Below are 24,389 nucleotides of genomic sequence, written 5' to 3'. Positions count from 1 at the left end.
CGAGCCCCTTGACCACTAATCGTCAACCATCTCCCCAACTGCCCTCTTTATGGTACACGCGTTGGCCTATAAAGATTAGCGCCATTATTGCATAATCCTCTCTTAGAGCATGGTTAATAGAAGAGCCGGCAGCTGGCTCTGTACTCATGCCATGTCATATATAGCCTTTGTGAAAAAAATCGCATATAATAAGGCTGGCGTGTAAGTTGGCTGTAGCAATTAATGTTTGCATGCATGGGTAAGAATGCAAAAGCATTTGATTGGAAGAGGGAAAGAAGCGTCAGCCTTCAGCCCCTGCATGCATTCTTTTCTCTCGAGTGCAGTGCTACAGCCGGGCGATTGCCCAAGCGCCGGCCTCTTCCTCATTCCAACTTTCTCTCTCCTCCAGCTAGTATTTTTGCTGATCTGGACAGCTTATAGCCTGCTGACTCAGGCTTACTATACTTGCTCTTACCCGTCTCCAATCCACTTCTTTGGCTCCATTAGCACAGCGGCAAGAGCTTCCCCTCGTCTTCGGTTTTCGGGATGAGGTGGATGTGAAGAAGTCGGTAGGTCCTTTGCACCCCTTAGACTAGGCACAATGGGAGTAACTTCAACAGTAACATCGAGTCCAACTCAGTAAATTTGCTTATGCGGCAATGAGTTAATGAGGAGAGAGGTAGTAGTAGTAACTTAGCTAGTTACCATAATATCACATGTCCCAATGCAATATGAGTCTATAACCTACTCCCTCTGTAAACTAATATAAGAGCGTTTAGATCACTACTTTAGTATTCTAAACGCTCTTATATTAGTTTACGGAGGGAGTAACAAATAAAGCTATGCATGTTACCACACTTATGTTAGTACCCACTATGAAGATAATAACATGGTCTAAAAATACGTATATGTTACTACTGTATGTTATTCTTCATTGTGGCTAGTCTTATAGGACTAGATGAACGGGCCCTTGAGATGATTGCGTAGATGTGTACATGCAAATGGAGTAGCAGATTTGGACCCGCGCCCACCCCCACTCTTGCCGGCGTGGATGAATGGCCGTTCTAGGATGACCTCGCCGAGGTGCATTTTTTGGGCCACCGAGGCCGGCATTGCCACACTCTACGCCGACGGCGGCGGCGGATCGTGATGATGGACATGGCCGCAACTACTAGGTAATTATTAGTTTGTGGTCTATCAATGTGACTAGTGACTCAAAAAATACTAGGAATGAAATCGAACTAACGTTTGGATCAAATATGTTGCCTTTTTGACGAATGTGTGTTTGCATAAAACTGCCGCGGCCCCCATATCCATATGGAGAGCGCTCCATATCTGTGTGGAGAGCGCTCCATATCTCGTATGATAACCGCACAATACATATGACGACTCTATTAGAGTTGCTCTTACAAGTACAAATGTGTCGAATTAGAGAAGCGACGCCACGATGGTGTAGCCATAGGCTGTGTGCTGTAGGTGGAGAGGGCATGGGAGAGAGAGGATGACAGGTGGGCCCTACACCAGGTTAACAGTTGAGTCAAACAATATGAGTTTTCCCATGCCATGCCATCACTTCCAGCCGGCCCTTGTCAGATTTCGTGTCAAAACGAGCTCAACCTAGCGTCTAACGTTTTCGGCAAAAAATTACTGAGCACCGGTGGCTTTTGCAAATTGTTAGTTGGGTGGTGGGTTTTTGAAAAATAGACCGCAATTGTTGTGGTTTTTTGCAATGTAGTCCTATGCGGCTACCTGCCGCGCGCCTTTATATAATAGAGTACGAGTCCAACAAACCATAATAGCATATTTTGTTTAGCCAATGCAAAAAGGAAATCAGCTTTTTTGAGCTTCTAAAATGTTGTTTCTACCTTTTCATAAAGTAACAGGCTCCCTCCATGTATGGATCTATTTCGCATTTTCAGATAAACATGAGCCTATACTGGTAGAAATTGCAGTGTTCATGCCTTCACAAGTACTTGGTGCTTTTTTTGCAGCACGAGTAAGACAACATATATGAATGATTGAACAATTATAAGGGCACCAAGGAGGAATCATTGTATACTAGTAATTGTAACCGTAAAATGGATAGCCTACACACAAACTGAAGCTGACACATATAAAGTACTAGTCAGAAACGCCCATGTCAGATTGTAATACTATTTTCCAGTGGTAATATAGAAAAAGCACATGGATTCCTCACGTACGTTATACCAGCTACAGCTGCAGAGCAATTGCTTACAGATTCCTGAAGGATCACTTCTCGTTGAGCTTCTTCATATGCCTCTTCAGCCTCCTTGACAGTCGTCTTTGACTCTTAGCCCTAGATTGATACATAAACACAGTTCTATTATAGAAGCTCCCAACAGTTTTCTTCATGATCCCACAATCTTCATATTTACGCGCATCAGCCACCAACGTCGACAGTTCATCCGCTGAAAACATCTGAAACACACACGGGCTAGCTTCAGCGACTCACTCGAATGAGCGACAAGTTTCCATCATACGCAGCACATTCTCAAAAACATTATGCTACGATTTGCCTCGTGCGGATCGCCAAATACAATCTTCTCTTCTGGGAAACACACCATCTTCAGAGCCGTTGCCATTTTCAGCGTGTCCCAATCCTGGGAATTTATGGACGATACCACCTGGAGGAAGGCACTGGCACCGCGCCAGCTCTCACCAATTGCCTTCAAACATTTATCACAATCATTCAGCATGCATGCCGTCTCGATAATGCACTCGTTAACCTGGATACAGAGAGCACTGCTCCGTCAATGACCGATGCATATCAATTAGGCGAACTTGTTACAGTTGAAGCTTTGATCAGCGGCAAGTGCACAAACTTTCAGAAAGTGTGTGTTCATGGACTGTGAGCGATAAATCATTAAGCATTTTCACACCAGACATACGAGAAGGCAAAGTGGTGATCTCACATTGTCGAGTTTGATATCATCGAAGCCATATCGATCTACAAGCATTTTCAGCCCTCGACTCGTCCGAAGACACTCCCCCTCAGCTTGCTTTGACTTCTCTTTGGGGAAAAAACTATGCATGAGATAATTCAGGCCGCGCATCACGTCCAGCAGAGTAAATTGCAAAAAACCATCACAATTGGGAACCCTGATTCAGAAAACCACCACCTTTCGTTATTTTTCCAAAAAACCGCCATGTTCGTGCTGACAGTTTTCAAATGACGCTGATTCGCTCGTTTGCCGCGTCTGAGTGCAAACCTGACCGGTTGGGCCCGCTGTCAGGGGCCACGTGGACAGGAGGCGACGGCGCGCGTGACGGGCGCCGTTAGACGGCATCGCACAAGACCTAGCGACCCGGTCCAGCCGCACCCAGTTCCCCCCAAATCGCATCTCCTCCTTCCCACGACTCCGCCCTAGCTCGCTCCCCTCATGGCCACCGGCGGCGGCGGCTGCGCCGGCTCAGCCGGTGACGTCACGGACGGCCGCCACATCTCCATCGTCGATTCTACGGGCCGCTCCGCCCTTCCTCGCTCTCCCACGGGGCCCCCTGGTTCGATTGGAGCCGTTCGATCTGCCGTTGCCGGCGGTGATGAGCGCGGCAAGGATGGCAGCATCTTCAACGCCAGCGTCGATGACATTGAGTCACGAGCCGCCGCTAAGTTGGCCCAGGTCTGGAAAGCAAATCCAGGGCAGAGCCACCACTTCACTTCCGGCCTCGGTGGCATTGAGTGAGTATTTTTCTTCCCTTTTCAATGAATTTTCTTGTGATTCTGGTACTGTAATTGTACACTTGGTGTGATTTTGGTAGTGTTTTTTCTCTGTTTGTAGTTCAATTTAGGATTTAGGGTTTATGTCAACTAAATTAGGGTTTGTAGCTTTACTCATTAACTGAATTATGTTGACCTGGTTTGTAATACATTTTAGGAACTAGTGTTTGTAATTCTACAATTGCTCTTCAATTTAGAAGTTCTATTCATTGAAAATTTAGGTTAACTGAACTTTACGCTAACTGAATATGAGCTCAATTCACTAAACTGAAGTTAGTTTCAATGTACTGTTTACTTAATATCTCCTGACTTAATTAACAGTTAATTCCATATGATTGCAACTGTTGTTAACTGCATTTACTGAAAACTGATAACTGAACTTAGTGGTTAGTGTTAACTGAATTTACTGACAACTGAACTTGCTGTTAACTGAACTTGCAGTTTGGGTGAAGATGAACCTTGGGATCTTAGGTTCCATTTCCAAGGTTGTGACAATCTGGAAAGGACCATATGTGAATCAGATATCACATATATCAATATGCTAGCTATTATTGGGATAGAGGGGTATGGTCAAAAGGACTCCATGTATTATGTGAAGCAACATGGTGTGGGGATGGCAGGCATGCAGCTAATAAAATCTGAGGAAGATGTAGAAGAGATGCTGATATTGTATGAGGACAAGAGGTGTGTCACTATCACAGTTATGAAAGGAAGTGAGCCTGACATGCATATCAACATTGGAGATGGATGTGAGAAGCAGATACCAATTTCTAAGATTGGTTCTCCTAAGGTCTATAGTATAGATGATGCAGGTGTGCTTTATCAAACTCAGAGCAGTGAACCACAGCCAGACATGTCTGCTCCTCTTGTCAGTGCACACACAGAAGATTCATATGGAGAATATCTTTACACACAGGAGAGTTGCAATGTTAGAAATTGGAAAGACATATCAGGTGTCACAGAGTTAGATGATTTTCTTACAGAGTTTGCTGATGACATGCCAGTAGTGCAAGAAGAAGATAACATGGAAGAGGAACAGGAGGAAGAGGAGCAAGTGGAAGAGGAGCAAGAGGAAAAGGAACAAGAGGAAGATGAGGAAGAGGAAGAGGAAGATGAGGAAGAAGATGCAGACTTAAACCACAAAATAAAAGATTTGAAGAGGAAGAGAGTTTTTGAGGGTGATTGTGAGCCAGAAGACTTGTTCTGTGAGATTGAGGAGGAGGAGGAGTCTAGAGAGGGGTTTGTTGAAACACCACATCTGCAGAAATTGCCTATTAGAAGAGGTCCAACAAGTAGATCACATTGCAGTTCACAAGCTGAACTTGAGTCAGACTATATTCCAGTAAGTGATGAAGATATGAATGATGAACTTTATGTTGATTCAGATGAGGAAGTAGTAGTGTATTGTCCCACATCTGGTAGAAAGTCCAGGGCAAAGAAGAGGAAGGCCGGGATATGGTATGATGAGAAAAGACTTGAGCCACAATAGCAAATATGTTGGCACATGTGTTTCCTTGATGTTTACCAATTCACAAGAGCTTTGGTAAATTTGCATGTCACACAAAGAAGGAACTACCATTACCACAGGAACAACAAAGATAGGATCATAGTTGATTGTCTTGAGGAAGGCTGCCCCTTTCACATGGTTGCATCTGTTATTGCAAATGAAAAACATTCTGTATTAGGAAGCTACAACTACAACATACATGTGCTCCAAGTGGTGAGAATTGCAAGGTTCCTGCTAGGTTTGTGGCCAAAGCAGTTGAAGACAGCTTGAGGGCAGATCCTAGAGCAGGTATTGAGACTGTCATAGACAAGGCAAAGGAGAAGTATGGTGTGGAGGTTGGAAAGATGAAGGCTTATAGGGCAAGGCAGCAAGCTCTCAGTGTTGTGCAGGGTGACCAGGAAGCACAATACACTAGGATTAGAGACTATCTTCAGGCTGTTTTGGACACAAATCCTGGGAGCAGATGCATTGTGACAACTAGAGTGGTGAAAGAACATCCAAGCAAAAATCCAAGATTTCATAGGCTTTTCATTTGTCTAGCAGCACAAAGAGAGGGTTTTCTTAAAGGATGTAGACCTTTCATTGGTAGGTTTTTTATGAACCAAAATGTTATGTTTCATTGGTATGTTTCATCTTTTTTGTTTCACCTTTTCAGGTCTTGATGGGTGTTTTGTGAAGTTAAACACAGGTCAAAAAATCTTAGCTGCTACTGGCAGAGATGGAAACAATAATATATTTCCTTTGGCCTTTGGAGTAGTTGAGAAGGAGGACACCCCTACTTGGTGCTGGTTTTTAACTCAACTGAAGATAGTTCTTGGGGGAGAATCAGGACACTTTGGAAATTACACAATAATTTGAAACAGGCAGAAGGTAATTTAGATGCTTTACTTACTAGTTGTAGCACAAATAGTTCTAGAAAACTTAATTAGGCTTTTGATTTGTGTCACTAGGGCCTGCTTAATGCCATTGACCAAGTATTTCCAAATTGCCCTCAAAGATATTGTTTAAGGCATATTTATGCAAATTTCCAAAGTGCTGGCTTTAGAGGAGATGAACTTAAGCAATATATGGATGCAGCAGCTTATTCTTACACTAAGAATGGGTTTGATGAAGCAATGGCAGAAATTAGAAAGGAAAGTGAGGAGGCTTGGGCCTGGCTGAAGGGAATTCCTGTAGAAACATGGGCTAGATATGCTATGGACACCAACTGTAAAACTGACCTAGTAGTGAACAACATTAGTGAGGTGTTCAATAGGATGATATTGGATATTAGGGGCAAACCCATTAAAACAATGGTTGAAGGTGCTAGGGCCAAATTGATGGTGAAGTTCAATGAAAAAATAATTGGGGGGGAGAGTGCTAGATGGACAATTACCCCAACATATACAGAAATGTTAGAGGAGTCAAAGGAATGGGCTAGGAATTGCAAGGCTATGATGGCTGGGCCAGATCTATATCAAGTCAACAGTGGTGAGAAATCTTATGCAGTAAACTTGAAGAACTAGACATGTGGCTGCAGAAAATGGGACATGAGAGGTGTACCATGTAATCATGTTGTATCTGCCATCTACAAATCAAAACAGCAGCCTGAAGATTTTGTACATCAGTTCTTCAAGAAGCCTATGTACTTAGAAGCTTACAAGCCAATGATCTACCCTGTTCCTGGACCTGACCTGTGGACAAGAACAGATAAAAGAGACATAGACCCCCCTGTGTTCCATGGGAAGAAGGGCAGGAAGCAGACTCAGAGGAGGAAGGGGCAGTTTGAAGTACCAAAACCCAAGGACACTTCTAGAATTGGAACAATAACTTGCAGCAACTGTGGGAAGCAAGGGCATAGGTACACAAACTGTGGTGTTCCTTTGAAGCCAACCCTTGTAGCTAGGAAGAACAAGCATAAAGTACTCAAATTAATGCACATCTTTGCTCTGTTTCACATTTGACTGAAAAACTAATGCACATCTTTGCTCTGTTTCAGGAAACAAGATCTGCACCTATACCTGCAAGAGCTCCAGCAGCATCTTCTGGTGGAAGAGCTGCATCTAGAGCTGCTGCTGTACCTGATCCAACAACTGCTCCAACATTTGGTGGAAGAGCTACATCAACTGCTGCAAGGGCTGCAACTACTGGTTCAAGACCTGCTGCATCAACTGCTGCAAGAGCTGCATCAACTGGTGGAAGAGCTACATCATCTGGTTCAAGACCTACTGCATCAACTGGTGGAAGAGCTGCATCAACTGCTGCTGCAAGTGCATCAGCTTCTTCATCAAGGGCTAGGTCTACATTTGCTCCTCCAAGGCCTGCTACTACTGCAGCATCTGGTTCTTCAAGGGTGAGAAAGAATCCAAGCAGACTTAGGGATTACTTCTATGCTAGTGGCAATTAGGCTGGCTATTGTAGTTGTTGTGGTGTTGGCAACTTGCATTTTGTTTCCCAGGACTTGCTAGAGTACTCTGCTTGTTGTGGTGTTGGCAAAGTTTTATGTGAACTTGTTGTGATATTGGCAAGATTAGTGGAACTTGTCATTTTATGTGAACTTGCTATCATGTTGGCAAGATTTGTGGAACTTGTTGTGATATTGGCAAGCATAAGGTCATGTTTGTTTAATGTGAACTTCCTGTGATGTTGCTAAACATTATATGATGTTGTTGTTAAATATGTTGAATGGTTATCACAAAGTGTAGATGCCCTTTCGTTGACGGTTGTTGAGAGGCTACGGTTACCCAAGCATCACTTAGTGTTAGCCAAGCCTCTCGACGGCCGTCGACGAAAGGCATCCATCAACTAGGGTTAGCCAAGCCTCTCGACGGTCGTCGACGAAAGGCATCCATCAACTAGGGTTAGCCAAGCCTCTCGACGGTCGTCGACGAAAGGCATCCATCAACTAGGGTTAGCCAAGCCTCTCGACGGCCGTCGAGGAAAGGCATCCATCAACTAGGGTTAGCCAAGCCTCTCGACGGCCGTCGACGAAAGGCATCCATCAACTAGGGTTAGCCAAGCCTCTCGACGGCCGTCGACGAAAGGCATCCATCACTTAGGGTTAGCCAAGCCTCTCGACGGCCGTCGACGAAAGACTCGACAAAATGACATGAAGTATATGATCAATTTGGATCACAATGCACATTAACAACACAATACCATATGATCACATTGAGCTAACATCATAATTCCTAGCCTCTCGACTAGTGTTCACATCTTACATAATAATCCATTACAATTAAAGATCATACTACTAAGGTCCTGATTAATTCCATTACACAAAACAGAGTACTTAGTTCAACAGAAAGCACTTAGTTCAACAGAAACAACATAGTTCAAGACAATACAACCAAGCAAACTTAGTTCAACCTTGTTGGCCGCATACATTATGCCAACAAATTACTCACTCATCACAGAGTTCTTTGATTTTCCTCAACTTAACCTTGTTTGCCTCCCCATCCTTCAGCAAATCAGCTATGATATATTCTAGCTTTTTCTTCTCTTTCTTCATCTGTTCAATCTGTTGAAGACCTTCATCTGCTACATGTTTCTTCCAATTGCTAAGAAGTTCATCATTGCTCTGCTTAATGACTTGGAGTGCTGTCCTCAGCTCATTATTGTCTTTCTCAAGCTTAGCCATCTCTTCCTGGGCTTGAAGTACAGCATTCTCTACATGACCATCCTGCATAATCTTCTGGTAATTCTCCCTCATCACATTTTTATGAATTGTTGCAAAAAAAATTGCTTGTTTCCTTAATGTGGTTGCGGTGCTTCTCCTGGATTAGCTTCTTCTCTTCTGCCAGTTTGAGTATGAGCTTTTCTTTAGCTGCATTCTCTTTGCTACTCTGCTCAACATATCCCAAAGTTTGCGAAGTGCATTTTTCATGGGTTCTGGCCATTCTGGGTCAATCCACTGCACCAGACCACAATTGTCTCCTTCCTGTGATAACAATAATTACTTAGCATTTATTAAACTCAAGAGAAATAGTTCTTACTACACCATACTGAGCAGCAGGACAACACATTCAAATAAGTCAATTAACTGAGCTCATAACACATTCAAGAGAAATAATTCTGACTATATTCAGTGAACATCTATATATATTCAGTTAACTGAGCTCATTTAACACCTATATTCAGATAAGCATTCATTAAAAATGATAGATTCTTTACTCATAACAGCAGATAAAACAACATATACAAATAACTAAGTAAACAGCTATATTCAGTTAACAGAGAAAAAAACATATATTCAGAGAACTGAGCACCAACTACAAGATTTGCATAATCTTCATCTCTTCAGTTAACAGAGAAAAACACATATATTCAAATAACACCTATATTCAGTGTACCATGTAAATTGCAAATACAGGACCTACAACTAACCTCATTACCGCATCCGTAAAACCTACGGCCAGTGTTTATTCCTTGGAAGACAACAGCCCTCTGCACAGGAGCGTTGTGACAGCACAACGGCCCTCCGGCCACAATGCCGCACCATTCTGGGTCAACAATGGTCTGTGGGATCTACAATAGTGCAATACAGCAGATACGGTGCTCAATCCCCAATCACAGAGGTGAAAACAATGCTCAAATCGAAGAAAACCCTAACCCTAATTTGCGAGAAAATGGTACTCACGTAGGTTTCCTCTGCGTGCGACTTGAAAAGGGGGGAGACAGATTCGTCGCTGCTGGTTTCGCCGTCTTTCCAGGAGACCATGGCTGCGGCGAGCGGCGGCCGGCGGCGAGAAACGAGCGGCGGAAGGGGTCGGAGGCAGAGACCTAAGCGAGAGAGAGGGGGGGGGGGGAACTGGGGGCGGCTGGACCGGGGTCGCTAGGTCTTGTGCGACGCCGTCTAACGGCGCCCGTCACGCGCGTCGTCGCCTCCTGTCCACGTGGCCCCTGACAGCGGGCCCAACCAGTCAGGTTTGCACTCAGACGCGGCAAACGAGCGAATCAACGTCATTTGAAAACTGTCAGCACAAACGTGGCGGTTTTTTGAAAAAAAAACGAAAGATGGTGGTTTTCTAAATTTGGGTCCCTAATTGTGGTGGTTTTTTGCAATTTACTCCGTCCAGCACAGGTTCGTCAAACAGGCAGGGTATTCCCTGAAAAAAGCCACAACAAAAATGGTGCTCAAAATTGTTGAGCCAATGAGGAAAAAACACGGAGCTTATTACACTTACCAATCTTGCTTCAATGATCGTTTTATATTCAGGCTTTCCAACAGCCAATTTCTGCCCGGGTTGGTGCCACTTCAAGAGCATGTCAGTAAGCTGACTGTCGATACCATCATCGAGGTTAATGGCAGCAGCCTTGTCTGTAAATACTTGGAAGTCTTTTCGCCAAATTATCTGATAACATAATGAATATGGACAAGGTTGTCAAACAGGCTAAAGAAACAAGGATTCAGACATCATGCATGTAGAATCAGTAGTTACATCTCAATTGTACAGATACTTATGGGTCTGCTTGGTTGGTGTACTAAGGTTGCCACCATTGACCAAGCTTTTAGCCAAACATACAGAGGTTAGGCGATCAACTTTGCCACCACGCGGAAGGGAATCTTGCAACATTTTGTTAGAACATTAAGACCGCAAACCCTACTATATTCAAATTACTAGGAATTATAAATATTCAGAATACCTCATTATAGAATTTATACATGTATTTATACATGAAATTGCTTTACACGTTAACATGGAGTATATGCTTAAGGAAGTTGGTCGATTATCAGTGGAATACAATACACTATTTATATCGGAAAGACTATCCAGGTACACTGATGATTGGAAGGAGCTAGATTGTATAATTAGATTACAGCCCTAATGTTGATCTACATAGAAGAATTTACACTCTATTATGGCGCGTTGCTCACAAGCGCATGCTCCGGTGACATAACGGGTAGAATCTATTAACAGACAAATATGATCGTGGTTGGTAATTTGATCTGGACTCTATCCTGGAACTAGTTGTAACGATTAGGAATCTTATCTGTATAAGAGGTGGACTCTTTGAAAAGACATATAAGAAAGTTCCTACCCCCTAGTCTCAGATACGCGAATTGTGAACGGCATCACGGATAAGCCAGAGGAATAGGGGGTAGACCGCCAACCCTAATGTTCTAACACATTTTCCTAGTCAGTGACATGTGAGACCTATGTTGCAGAAATTGAATCTTCCCACACATGCGACTTGACCACACTTATGTCCTTGTGTGAATTTTAAAGTCCAATTCAGAATAAATTCATGTGTTAAGGTAATAAAATGCATGTTGAACCATGACAGTATTTTTTGGTGGTAGTACCATACCATGTATGGGTTCAATCAAGCACTGAAAATAAGCCTGTGGCGGTTGTTCTTTATTAGTATACATGTACCAACATCACATGACATACTCCCTCCGTTCGAAATTACTTGTCGCAGAAATGGATGTATCTAGACGTATTTTAATTCTAGATACATCCATTTTCGAGACAAGTAATTCCAAACGGAGAGAGTATTTCTTAAGGTTAGCCTTACGGGTTAGAAAATGCATTTGAGCATGTTAATTAAGCAATGAGCCTGTGTTCAGAATGCTCTCCTTATAATGCCAAACAAGTAACAAAAAATGTCAATCATGCACGACGATGCAAGTTCTTTTGAGTTGGTGTTAAGCAACATTAAGAAATTCCAACAATAGAAAGGGAAAAACGAAGGTGGAACTAACATGGTCTGCCCTATTTTCCGTGACGAAGTTTCCCCATAAATTCTGCATGAGAGAGTGAGGATCCAGAAAAAAGTAGGTCAATGAGAACAAGAGCAAGGTTAAAAAACAAGATCAGCAAAGCACAGGCTAGTGACGCAAGTCACGCAAGGAAGAACAAAGCGCGCACCTTCATGGCGTCTGGTTCGTAGAGACTGATCCCGTCAGCATCTAAAGTTGCAAAGCCAGAGGGGGTCTCGAACAGCACCATGATCAACAAATTATCCCCCAAATCGGCAACTGCGCGTAAACAAATGAAGCAAACTCAAGAAAAGCAGGATTATTTGAAAGTAAAAAAACAGTGTGTTCACAAATAATCAACCATATTCAGACTTAAGGCATGAAGCTAGTAGTGCTGCCACCAATATAAGCACTGATATGTACCAAAGTCAATGCCTATTTTCAGAGGCGTAGCCAGGCCCTGGGCTACCAGGGCCATGGCCTGGGGCGTGCCGGCTCGCCCCTTTGTTGATTGTAGCTACATAATCACTGTTTGATACTCCCTTCGTTCGAAAAAATTTGTCTCTGAAATTGATGTATCTAGCATTAACTTTGTGCTAGATACATTCATTTGAGGGACAAGTTTTTTTAGACGGAGAGAATATTGGTTACTATTGTAGCAATGATGTTGGCCTGGGGCTTGCCTCCAACCTGGCTACGCCACTGCCTATTTTGGGAGGGTAACATCTACTACCGGTTTCAGTTTAAATCAGGTTCGTGGGTTCTTAACCGTCCCATCCCACGCGTACCCCAAGCCATGGATCCGACGCCTTTGGCCGATCAGCCACAGCATAACAAGTTTGGCGGCGCGGCAGATGGCTCCACTAAGTCAGGCCCTACTATCTTCCCGAAACCTGACTCGCCTGCGGACGTCGGACGGAATGGGAGGAGCAGATCGATCGAGCTTTCGGCGTCGAGTCCGAAGTGACTTCGTGGGCGCAGAAACATCATCGCCACAGCTACTACTACGTGTGTCGCGGTTACAAGGTAGGGTTTCCTTTCGGTGTGCGAGAGATCTCGAGTGATGGACGTGGTCGGGCAGTGGCTCACCTATCCTGAGATACGAATTCTCCGGAGGAGGAGGAGGCCGGCGTCGCCGTCGACGCCCTTGCACCATCGAGGTCGAGGCCAAGGCCGGATTAGCCGAGGAAGTGCGTCGGGGCCGCCGTCTGCCCTTTCGCCCCATCGCTGTGCGCCCGTGCTTACGAGAGGTGAGAGGTTTGCCGCCTTGTGTAGAGTGTTTTTTGTTGAGAGTAAATAGGGTTGAGTAGGTTACGGCCTTGTTTGGTTCGGCTGTGAATTTCTAAAAGCAGCTGTGGAAAATCTAATGTGAAAAAGATGTAGGTCATTTGGCAAACCAGCTGATACAGCTTTTTCAGATTTTGGCCCGCAGCGAAATCAGATTTTGGAAAGCACGTCCTGAATTGCTTCCGCTTTTGGTTCAGATTTTGGCAGCGGATTTCTGAAATCGGATTCTGCTGGGTTCGCCCTTTGGTTCAGATTCTACTACGCGGCAGCGGAATCCGTCGATAAAAGCTAAACCAAACAAGGCCTACGTCAGCGGTTCTTTCTTTTTTACCCAACAAGATTTCTTAGGCCATCTCTTATTGTGGACTAAAATTTGATTATATGTATTTAATTAGAAAAATGTACATTATGTATTAGAAAAATTATACATTGAAAACCTCTTTCAAATGCAAATTCAACAATATATTTTTTGCAATGTATATTTTATATATTTTAATTAAATAGATGATCAAGGTTTGACGCAAAATATGAATGGGCCTGATAAACCTAGACGAAGATAGTACTTAGTTCCACCCAAGAACCATATGCACGCCATGATACACGCCACATCCACAATGCTGGGACTAGCGAGACGTTCTGCTCCGACCAGCAAGGCAATTTGCTGGAACCAGCAATCCACGTGAACGCCAATAGTACAAGCCAGTCGACGTGCACATCGATGAGGACAAGAAGGGGAGGGGCGACAACGGCGCTACAAGCTTTGATACCACTCGGCGTGGGGCTGGATGAGATGCGAGAAGAGAACGACACGGAAGGGTGATTCAACGGCTATCAGCAATCCAGTTGTATTATGATGGAGGCGACCGATCTGGTCCCTGCGCCGATCAGCCGGCACCTAGCACTGCCATATTTTCTTTTACCGGCTCTCCTTGATACGGTGCACTAGGCAAAAATCATATATTTGACCTCAGGGCGAAATCAAATCACAAAATGATCTGCTCTCGAAAAAATTTCACTCTGCTGACCCTTTCGTGTGGCGCCCGACAGCTAGGCGCCACACACCACTGTGCAGCGCCTCTGCCTTAGGCATCGCACCTCCTGCCAGCGTGGCAGCCCTGGTTGGGTTGCGGCCCCACAGACAGCAGTGCAGCGCCCAAGGGATAGGCGCCACACTGTGTAATGTGCAGCGCCTATGGCTTGGGCGCTGCACATTGACTTAAGCCGCATCGGGCCAGCCCCTCCCAGCAGTTCTTCCCCCTCTGAGCAGTTGCTCTGTTTACAGAGAGCGGCGGCAGCGGCGCTCCCTTCGGATCCCCCCACACCCCTCTCAGATCTGAAGTTTTGAGGCACGGATTCGATCTCCAATCCCTCCTACTAGGTAAACTCCTCTGTTCCCTTTCTTTTTCTCCGTAAATGCGTTGCAATTTTAGGGATTTGCCCAAGATTAGGTGGAACCTTTGATTTGCTTGGTTTGGATCTTTGTTTGCCCAAGATTAGGTGGAACCTTTGACCCCCCACACTATATGATTCTTGTTAGTGAAACCTAGATTGTAATTTTTTTTTAGATATATATGAGATGCCTAGTTTTGTAGATAATTATGAGATGTTGAGTGTTGTAGCTATATGTGAGATGTTGAATTTTTTTAGATATATATTAAATGTTGAGTTTATTTGAAATATGAGATGTTGATTTACTTGAACACATATGACATACTAGATATATATGAGAATTTACAATCATTTATTCATTGTGTGAGAAGGAGATGTTGAGATTCTTGTAGATGAATACATATGAGATGTTTAGATGAACACATATGAAATGTTGAGTGTTTACCGATATTTGAGATGAACTCATATATGTTTATTGTTTGAACTTTGTAAGGATGGTTTGGCTTCTCGACGATGTCTACGACACGAAACACCGGGCCTACATGATGCGTGAGAAGGAGATGGTAATAACGAGTAATCTAAATATTTTGCCTTAAGTTGAAATTTACATGCCCTAAGATTTGTCATTACTTGTTTTTTGCAGAAGCTTGAACCTTTGAAGATTCGGTATCACGGGGTCTCTGGTCCTGCCATGCCTTACGATGAGCGGTACACACCGTACATCAAGCAGGCAGGACTACTCCCGTGGATTCAGTTGGTCAGCCGGTCCACGCCGAATCTGAACGCTCCACTGGTGTCCGCTCTTGCTGATCGGTGGAGGCCGGAGACGCATAGTTTCCATCTTCGGACTGGGGAGATGACCGTGACGCTCGAGGATGTCTCGTTGATCACCGGTCTTGCTATCGACGGGATGCCTCTCTGTATGAGCACCGATTCTGATGGGTGGCGCGAGCAGATGATTGCTCTTATCGGTATGGCTCCTACCGAGGCTGAGGCTGATGTAGAGGAGGGAGAAGAGAAGAAGAAGAAGGAAAGGAAAGCATCCGGAGCTGCTTTCACGTGGATTCAAACTCACTTTGCGACGTGCCCTCCGGATGCCACTGATGACGTGATCCAGACACATGCTCGTGTCTACATGTGGTATGTTGTGTCGAGGACTTTGTTTCCTGACTCCACTGGCAAGAACGCTCCATGGATGTGGCTGAAGGCGTTGACCGTCTTCGATAGCAAATGGAGCTGGGGTTCAGCGACTCTTGCCTACTTGTATCGACAGGTAGTTGGTATGTTTTGTGATCAACTCATTTCTTCATTAGCAATGCAAGCTTGCTGTCAAGTTAACATTGTTTTTCTTTCATATGCAGCTGGACGATGCGTGTTGCAGGATCACAGATAGTGCAGGCATTGGTGGTAATATGCTTCTACTTTCTGTATGGAGCTGGGAGCGTCTGCCTGTTGGACGCCCGAAGAGCGTCAGGTTTAATCCTTGGTATGAAGAAGAAGATGACGAATTACGGCGCCCCACTTGGGCTTACAAGTGGGATGTGGTTTCCGAGATGACGAACGATGTCAATCTCATGTACCAGAAGTACGTTGCTGAGTTGGACACGATTACGCCTGAGCAGGTAACGAGGTCATTACTTCAGTCATTTCTCATGTTTGCCTAAAAAAATTCACCAATTTTGCATTGTTGCCCTATTTCATAGGTGGAATGGCAGCCATATGGCGCCGATGACAGACTTGGGTACACCCCGGAGTTTACCATCAACCCGATGTGCTTGCGGGATAGGGATCTCTGGCGTATGCGGTGCCCACTGATATGCAACTGGGCTGTTGAGTTTCATTTGCCACATCGCGTGTCTCGTCAGTTTGGTCTGTTCCAGCCTCACCAGCCGGAATGGGTGGATACGGACAAAGCACTTCATAGGTAAGACAGCATGAACCGTATTGACTAAGCATCGTCACTCCTTGATTTTGCTAATGTTTGGTTTTGTACCATGCAGGTTGGACAGAAGAAGGCAGCGGAAGATAAAGGACTGGGACAAGCATCATGCTTCGTATGTTACCCGCTTCCAGCTTTGTGTGGAGGAAGCTCGTAGCAGTGCACGCGCCAAGCTTCGTGAGCATTGTCCACTTGCTTTTGATAACTACATACGATGGCTTCTTGAAAATACTCGAGTTGAGATATGCCCGCCAGCATATAATGAGGATATTCTTGAAGAACCCGTAAACTTTGAGGATCTATCAAAGGGGAAGTACAACAGAGATGTCAGGGTAGGGCACGGAGTCCTTGCTGTTCCGGTGATTAACTATGTGGTAAAGTGTTTCTTCTTTACTTTCCCGTTGGCCGTATTACACATGTTTGAATGGCTAACGTGTTCATTCTTTCTCATCCGCAGCGCACCGAGATCAAGAAAGCAGCTGATGAGAGCCAGTCTATTCTGGAGGAAACACCAGTTGGAAAAGGCAATGATGATGGTCCACTACGAGCATTCCTCAAGGTACAAATCGCATTCACTATGAGAGGTAGTCTATGTTGCGGAGTTTCATATCTTCCACACTTGTTCATGTTACAGCGTCAGGCCAGGAAGTTAAGGCGGTTATCGAATCTTCTCGGTTGCCGTGATCCCGAAATTGATGAACCATCTGCCTCTAGGTCTGGTACACCATCAGACCCCTCATCTCACCATCAGAGGGACGATGTGAGTTCCTCATATGCTTATCAGGATGATGAGGGTGCGGTCACCCAAGAGGTATGACTAATCCTTTAGATGTGATTCTCACTTGATTACGACGTCGGTCTTCACCATATTGTTTGATTGTGTGATAGGGCGATGAGCTTGATGATGACATGACTTTGGCGGACGCTCAACTTTGGTCCCCATATGTGTTCAAGCCTAGGCAGCCCAGACGCCGGTACACGCCCAACGACTTTGACAACAGAGGCAACCCAAAGGTGGTCGTAGGGACCTCGCGGATGGCTAGCTTGGATCATGAGGCGGAGGCGGAGGCGGAGGCGGAGGAGGAAGTGCAGGAAGAGGAGGCTCGTCCATCCAGGAAGAAGAAGATTGCCTGCAGGCGTGGCACCAGGAACACGCGCGGAAGGCATTAGTGTTTGTTACTATGGAAGTGCTCTCTTGTAGCCGTTTCGTTAGGTTGATGAACTTGTTTGGTTATGTTATATGTTGGTGAACTCTTACTATTGTGGTATTTGTGTTGTCCTAAAAGATGTGATGTTCAAATTATTATGGTATTGTGGTATTTGTTCAGTTGAATTGTTCAGTATTTGTGGTATTGTGGTATTGTGGTATTTGTTCAGTTGAATTGTTCAATATTTGTATTTGCCAAAATGGAATCTGTTTCTGCAGTTTGGCAGTTAACAGCACTGCAGCGCCTGACAGTCAGGCGCTGCACTGTACAATGCAGCGCCCAAAGCCTAGGCGCTGCACCTCACAGTGCAGCGCCCAAAGCCTAGGCGCTGCACCTCACTGCAAAAACAGAGTTGACAGCACATTCATTTCACCGGAACATCATAATACTTACAATGACCGCATCATCACAACAATTTGAACAAACAAAAATTTTATGCCGACGAGTTCATAACTTAAGACAATTCGAACTACGACATGGTTCACGACACATTCATTACAAATGACAAATGGTAGCTTGCCCTAGAAAATAGTTCACCAACATCTTACATGCCCTCACAAGTTCATGACTCGTGCACCGAACCGAAGTCCCTACTGAGTAGAGCGAGGCCATTTCCCCTTCTTGTCACGGGCCGAGTCCTCCTCTTGCGCCTCGCGAGCCTTTGCAAGCTTTCTTGCCCTCTCCTCCTCACGAGCAAGTTTCGCTTGGCGTGCCCTCTCCTCGTCTCGTTTCTTCCGCTCCATCCTCTCCTTCTGACGACACAATTGAGCACCTTATTGAAGCATTCTGCCATATTGCTTGTCATTTGACCGTACCTCCGGCCATCTTCATCGAAAGCACGTGCCCACATATTCCTTTCGACAATGTTCTTACTGAGAAATTCATGACCACCGGGGTCAAGTTTCTTGTGTCTGAGCAATGCATTGAACAATGTGGCAAACCGCTTGTTGGTGAAAGCGAGACAACAATCTTGAAGATCATCGGCCAACTCCTTGATACCACATGCCCTATAGAAGTTTGCACAAAAGTGCCTCATGCACCATCGATGGTGCAACTTTCTATGTCTGGGAATGTCAACCACCACCGCATTGAGAATTCCTGGATGGCGATCCGATATGACACAAATTTCCCTTTCAGCCGGTAATACCCTTGTTCTCAATTGACGCAAGAACCACTCCCAGTTATCATTGTTCTCCACCTCAAACAAAGCGAAAGCCAAAGGCAACACCCGGTTATTGGCATCACTTGCTATTGCAACCAATAAAGTGCCCTTGTATTGTCCGGTCAAGAACGTGCCATCAATGGCGATGACGGGCCGACAATGCTCAAAAGCCCTCATGCATTGCTCAAAGGCCCAAAATGCACGGCCAAATACTCGGACGGTCCTCCCGTTGTGAATCAATGTTTGGTGCCCATGAGGCTCAACCACGTGAACCATGACTGGGTTTGTAGTGGCCATAGCTAACAACAACCTAGGGAGTCGGTTGTATGCTTCCTCCCAATTGCCATACAACATCTTGAATGCGGCTTGCTTTGCCTTCCATGCCTTGCCGTACTTCACCTTGTAATGAAAGATGGCTTTCACAAGGTCAATGACACTCTTGATGCTCATTGTTGGAAGTGTGGATATTTGGTTGGAAAGCCTATAAGCGATGAACTCGGACGTGAGTTGTCTGTGTTGTTGGTACACAAGCTTGCCATCCGCATTCTTGTGCCGGCACATGTGATTTGGTAGACAACTCACTATGCGCCAAGTGGGACCTCCTTTCCATGGCCTTGCACGCACAATCCATGGACAACTTGGCACTTCACATTTGACCGTGTAACGCACATTGACGTCCGAGTTGGCCACTTTATGTGGACGATAATGCGTAACCGAGTAGTTGTCGAGCCACATCTTCAATTCCAAAAAGGATTGAAACTCACAACCGAGATATATCCCGTTCTTGCCGTCTTCCAAATCACGGTGAGAACTTGGCCTAGCTCCAAGAGATATGCATTTGCCACCATCCACAACGGCTTCATCCGCGAGACTAAGATCCTTGAACAATGGTGTCTTGTGATCCCGCCCGAATACCTTCTTGAATGCTTGGGCCTCCTTCGGTGTGAACCCCTCCTCATCAACTTCTTCATCGGGACCATCGTCATCCGAGTCCGATGCATATGCACGGGAAAAAGGGATGGATTGGTCCATTGTCTCTTGCACATGATATTGGTCGAGATCACCCACATTGTTGTCATGGAGATCAACTTCGTTGTCATCCTCCTCGTACTCATCATTCTCCTCTTCAAAACCTTCATTTTGGTTGTTTGGAGTCGGGCTCAATGTTGGCCAATCTTGTTGCGTGAAATGAGGTTCACTCATTTGATCTTGGTTCATGGGTGGTGGAGTGCTAGCAACCAACGGGGAGGGGTTCTGGTTCAAGTCCAAATTCAAAGTAGACTCAACCTTCTTGGAGGCAAATAACTCAAGAGCCTTGTCTAGAGATTCGGCAACCGTCTCCTTGTATGCAACCCAACGTTGCTCGGAGTTCACACGCATTGTCTTCCAACGGATGTGCATTCCAAAACCAACATTATGCCTTCCCACGAACTCAACAACGTCACTTGGGTCCATCCAATTCAAATCCTTCCTCACTTGGTCCAAGAGCTCTGCATAGCTTGGACTACTCTCAAACACCATGTCAAGCTCATCCGGGTCCGGCTCAACATTGCCTTTCAAAAAGGCCTCTTTATCCACATGATGAACATAAACACATGTTCTCCCCATCCCTACAATAATAATAAAACACACATATATCAAGTAAGTACTTAACAAAAAATATTTGCACAAAATACATATGCCATAACATATATATGAATTAATAACCCTCACCCCCACTTAACAATAACCACAACCCTAACCATAGCATAACCCTAACACCAACATCAAACACACATAACTCTAACCCTAGCATACTATGAAAGCCTAACCAACCCAAATTAGCAAAGAAACATAACATGATTCAATACAAATTTGCAAATCCAAGCCAAAACTAGGGTTTCCCCAAAGTAGCAATATTTGAGCAAATGTGACAATTCCTATGGATGAAAACGAGGGGATCGAAGGAGATTACCTTAAGGGAGGGGTTGGCTTCGAAATTCACGGTCAAATACTTCGGATTTGCAAGATTTGAGAAGGATTTGAGAGGGGGAGAGGGGAAGAGAGGAGAGGCGCAAGGCTAAGGGTTTGTGTGGGGTGGGGTGTGGGGGGGGGGGGGGGGATGGGAGAGAGGGTGGGGCCAGCCTAAGTGGAACACAGACTGTGCAGCGCCCAAGAGCTAGGCGCTGCACATTACAAGTGTGGCGCCTAAGTCTGAGACGCTGCAGTGCTGTCTGTGGGGCCGCAACTGGACCAAGGCTGCCACGCTGGCAGGAGGTGCGACGCCTAAGGCAGAGGCGCTGCATAGTGGTGTGTGGCGCCTAGCTATCGGGCGCCACACAAAAGGGTCAGCAGAGTGAAAAAATTTCGGAACGAGGTCAGTTTGTGATTTGATTTGGACCTCAGGTCAAATATGTGATTTCTGCCGGTGCACTACTACTCTCTTACCATGTGCATTGCTGTTCTAGATTCGATTTGATTGTTACAGCCAGACGATCCCAGCATTTCAGAATTTATGAAACTTTTGGAGGAAATCATTACATGTTTCAGGCCTAAAAAAAGGAAGAGCACGAGCCAGCCATCACATGACACAATTGGCGCTGCATAGTGCAAAATAAAAGGTCGCCATCTTGCAGCCAACCGCTGGTACAAAAGCAATGCCAAGGGACCAAGCATTGCCGCCTGAGAAATTATAGTATGTACTATGTATGATCCATATCAAGTTCTGTCAGAAGGCTGGTAGATGGTGAAGGGTGGTGAAGAACCTACAAAACTTGAAGGAGATCTGAACGATGAACTTCTTTTGTCGATTCCCCATCGCCACGTAACACTTTAGCCCGTCCCAGAAGTGCACACAGTAAGAACACAAGCTTCAAGGAGAGACGTTCTGATGAGGAGATTGCCCCTGAACAAGGATTTAAGTGAATTACGTGAGCATGCAGGCAGGCATTTGTTTGCGTATTTCTCGAATTGACTGGAACAGGAAGGCAAAATTACCTTGATGCTGGATTGATTATAACACTCAGCCAGTCAGCCGCGCCGATCTTCGAAGGCCAAACTCTTAGTGTGCTACTTAAGGTAGCCACTCAACTACACATTTGCTGACTTAGCTTTTACTCTTGCTCTGCGTTCCTCGTAAGAAGCTGGAACGTGAAAGTATTAGCAAATGCATTTTCACATGCAAAGTACAAACAAGAGGGTTGAATCAAATGCGTCGAAATAAAGAGGTTATCAAGCGTTGACGCTGAAGAGGATAATTATGCATACATCATTGGAGCTGTTATAGCAAAGTGTTAGAAAGTTAAAGAGTGTTGACTCCTGACAGAGACTGGTGTTAAGACAGCATTGTTCCACTTATAAAAGATGTAAAGACGAAAAATGTTTTGCAAATTCACACGATAAAAAACTTACGTTCAGCTTCCCGTGACAGGAGAGGGATGTGTTTTCTCTTCTTCTTAGGGTATTCAAGTGGATTAGGCTCTGCATTTACATCTAACTCCTTTCAGATCACAAAAATATTACAGTAAAGTTACACAAAGATCTAAATGTATGTACCTGGAATAGATAAACAGGTCAAAGCCTCATCAAATATGGCAGCTTGGAGCATATACTGATGGTGTTCATCCTTCAAGTGTTCAATCAAAGCCTGATTGGCATCTAAACAGGAATAAAGCGCACTGGAATTAGTTATGTCACACAAAAAATAGAATTATTGCAGATAGATAATAAAATCCCTAGACGGTCTTCACTTTACTCAATATAACAGAACTGACACCAAGTATTTCCGAAATGAAGGTTCCATTTTTGTGAAAATATCATGTCATGGTCATAAGTTATATGAGACGAGTATATTTCATTTACTGTCAGGCAATGCTATCCCACTGCTGGTAAATCTTATTTAATTCTCAAGAATGCATGCATAATTAATCATAAAAGGATGATATAATGCTCACTGTGATCTAAAATCTCACTATTTTTTACAATATAATCCATATACTGGAAGCAGCAGGAAAATCACAGAGTTCACCGAGCAAGGAATGAAGACATGATGTTAGCAGATCAATAGTACAACTATATTTCAAGGCTGAAAATACTCCCTGGAAGGGTATAGAGTCAAACGCCAAATTTTCAGAGACATACCTGATGAACACATGAAGCTGACTCCATCGAATAGACAAGATCGTAGAATCAATGGAAGCTCTGGTGCCATTGTATATTGAGGTTTTCTAGGAGTCTTGGTAATATCCAGCAATGAGTCAACTACCTGTACCAAAATAAACAAGCTACTGAATGTAAATAATCCAAACAAATGAGACAAAGGAACTTCTGCGCCAAGTTCAATTGTGTAATTCACTTCACTGTTCGAAAAAATAAAAGGAAGCTTCAGAAAGAGGAAAAAAATACTCACACAAGGTGATTCAAGGCCTTGACCTACAAAAAACAGAACAGCTGCCATGCAACGAACTTGATGCCACAGAAAGGCGCTACCCCTGATATTCATGGACCACAGCTCATCATGGTTGGACCTTGAAAATACAGAGCACTTCCATTATTTAGTTCAGGTATTACATGAATCACATGTTTGTAACTAGAAAGAAGGGAAATGCAATTTAACCTTTGGTCACAAGCAGAAATATTAAAATCTGTAATGTATCGCTTGTAGTTGCTCACATTTGCTGCATCCATCTTACAGAAATTCCTGAAGTCATGTTCCCCAATGAATTTAAATGCAGCTTTCTGCATTTTCTGTTGACAATTTAAAGTCAATGGCTCGGTAAAAATGGCAAATGTAGCAAAGTACAGAAATCAAGGCTAACATAGTTACCGATACATCCAAGCCCCGCTTCCAAAACAGGTATTTATATTCCCTACCCAAGCAGGAGAATCTGCAAAAAAAAAGTGGGCCAAGAAATCAAATTCCAATTACTCAGGAACAGGGTACAACTAGGTAATAAATAGCATGATCAAAAAGGGAGATAAGAAAAGAGGGAAGAAGCAAGGAAGAAACATCTAATCTTTTGTCGAAGCCATTTGCGTAAGAACGCCTCTTACACTCAGCAACCAAAAAAGTACTAAACATAGAATTCAAGCTAACCTTGCAAGAAAGTCTGCTGCAACAGGACACCAACCTATTACACGTATATCTCTTGGAAGATTTCTGTTCAATACACTTACATAATCGATTTCTGAAAGGAACAAAGCACAATATTTAGTCTGGCAGAGGATGATTGCATGGATGTGAAAGATGCTAGTGAGATGTCTGACTTTGAATGATGAAAACTACCACGAAAATAACATATTATGGTTGCATTTGGTATTGCGGTGGATAAGGATAATCCCATTTGTCCAACCAGCTTTTTCATATTTTAGTGTTTATTTGATCCGCTTTTGCGTACATTTGTGGCTAACTTTAAAAACAGATTACAAAATAAGCACAGAACAGCACAGTTTAGCAACCGCAAACTGAGCTTACGTTTTATTATAATAGGAGAATGCTAGAGACTTATCTATTATC

At 44.2% G+C, this 24,389-nt stretch overlaps 3 protein-coding genes and 1 long non-coding RNA gene across 4 annotated transcripts; 3 read left to right on the top strand and 1 right to left on the bottom strand.

Moving 5' to 3' along the window:
• The first annotated feature begins 14,721 nt into the window (after positions 1-14,721).
• Positions 14,722-15,979, top strand: LOC125546645 (protein MAIN-LIKE 2-like). The gene is made up of 3 exons (XM_048710823.1): positions 14,722-15,149; positions 15,230-15,866; positions 15,948-15,979. The coding sequence occupies exons 1-3, from the start codon at positions 15,081-15,083 to the stop codon at positions 15,977-15,979; spliced, it is 738 nt and encodes a 245-aa protein (XP_048566780.1). The 5' UTR covers positions 14,722-15,080.
• Positions 15,980-16,088: 109 nt separating this feature from the next.
• Positions 16,089-16,548, top strand: LOC125547919 (serine/threonine-protein phosphatase 7 long form homolog). The gene is made up of 2 exons (XM_048711653.1): positions 16,089-16,208; positions 16,290-16,548. Exons 1-2 carry the CDS (start codon positions 16,140-16,142, stop codon positions 16,512-16,514), a joined length of 294 nt encoding a protein of 97 aa, XP_048567610.1. The 5' UTR covers positions 16,089-16,139; the 3' UTR covers positions 16,515-16,548.
• Positions 16,549-17,029: 481 nt separating this feature from the next.
• LOC125547918 lies at positions 17,030-17,598 on the top strand. Its single transcript, XR_007300837.1, has 3 exons — positions 17,030-17,084; positions 17,160-17,336; positions 17,414-17,598. It is a non-coding gene; the product is annotated as an uncharacterized LOC125547918 (long non-coding RNA).
• A 3,780-nt stretch (positions 17,599-21,378) lies between these two features.
• On the bottom strand, positions 21,379-24,286 carry LOC125547916 (putative tRNA pseudouridine synthase C25B8.05). Its single transcript, XM_048711652.1, has 9 exons — positions 23,970-24,286; positions 23,700-23,760; positions 23,490-23,620; positions 23,283-23,400; positions 23,015-23,138; positions 22,430-22,531; positions 22,286-22,354; positions 21,872-22,017; positions 21,379-21,779 (listed from the first exon to the last, which is right to left on the bottom strand). Exons 3-8 carry the CDS (start codon positions 23,615-23,617, stop codon positions 21,965-21,967), a joined length of 594 nt encoding a protein of 197 aa, XP_048567609.1. The 5' UTR covers positions 23,618-23,620; positions 23,700-23,760; positions 23,970-24,286; the 3' UTR covers positions 21,379-21,779; positions 21,872-21,964.
• Between the last annotated feature and the right edge of the window lie 103 nt (positions 24,287-24,389).

This window comes from Triticum urartu, chromosome 3 (assembly GCF_003073215.2).
Source record: "Triticum urartu cultivar G1812 chromosome 3, Tu2.1, whole genome shotgun sequence".
In the NCBI taxonomy this organism is placed as follows: Eukaryota; Viridiplantae; Streptophyta; class Magnoliopsida; order Poales; family Poaceae; genus Triticum; species Triticum urartu.
This window is presented reverse-complemented; position numbering and strand designations above follow the sequence as displayed.

Coding starts and splice junctions, on each gene's coding strand:
- LOC125546645 (XM_048710823.1), top strand. CDS start 15,081: ATGGTTTGGCTTCTCGACGATGTCTACGACACGAAACACCGGGCCTAC. Junction 15,150..15,229: donor TGATGCGTGAGAAGGAGATG/GTAATAACGAGT, acceptor TGTTTTTTGCAG/AAGCTTGAACCTTTGAAGAT. Junction 15,867..15,947: donor CTTGTATCGACAGGTAGTTG/GTATGTTTTGTG, acceptor TTTCATATGCAG/CTGGACGATGCGTGTTGCAG.
- LOC125547919 (XM_048711653.1), top strand. CDS start 16,140: ATGACGAACGATGTCAATCTCATGTACCAGAAGTACGTTGCTGAGTTG. Junction 16,209..16,289: donor ACACGATTACGCCTGAGCAG/GTAACGAGGTCA, acceptor CCTATTTCATAG/GTGGAATGGCAGCCATATGG.
- LOC125547916 (XM_048711652.1), bottom strand. CDS start 23,617: ATGCAGAAAGCTGCATTTAAATTCATTGGGGAACATGACTTCAGGAAT. Junction 23,139..23,282: donor AAGGCCTTGAATCACCTTGT/GTGAGTATTTTT, acceptor ATTTTGGTACAG/GTAGTTGACTCATTGCTGGA. Junction 22,532..23,014: donor CAGCTTCATGTGTTCATCAG/GTATGTCTCTGA, acceptor ATTCCTGTTTAG/ATGCCAATCAGGCTTTGATT.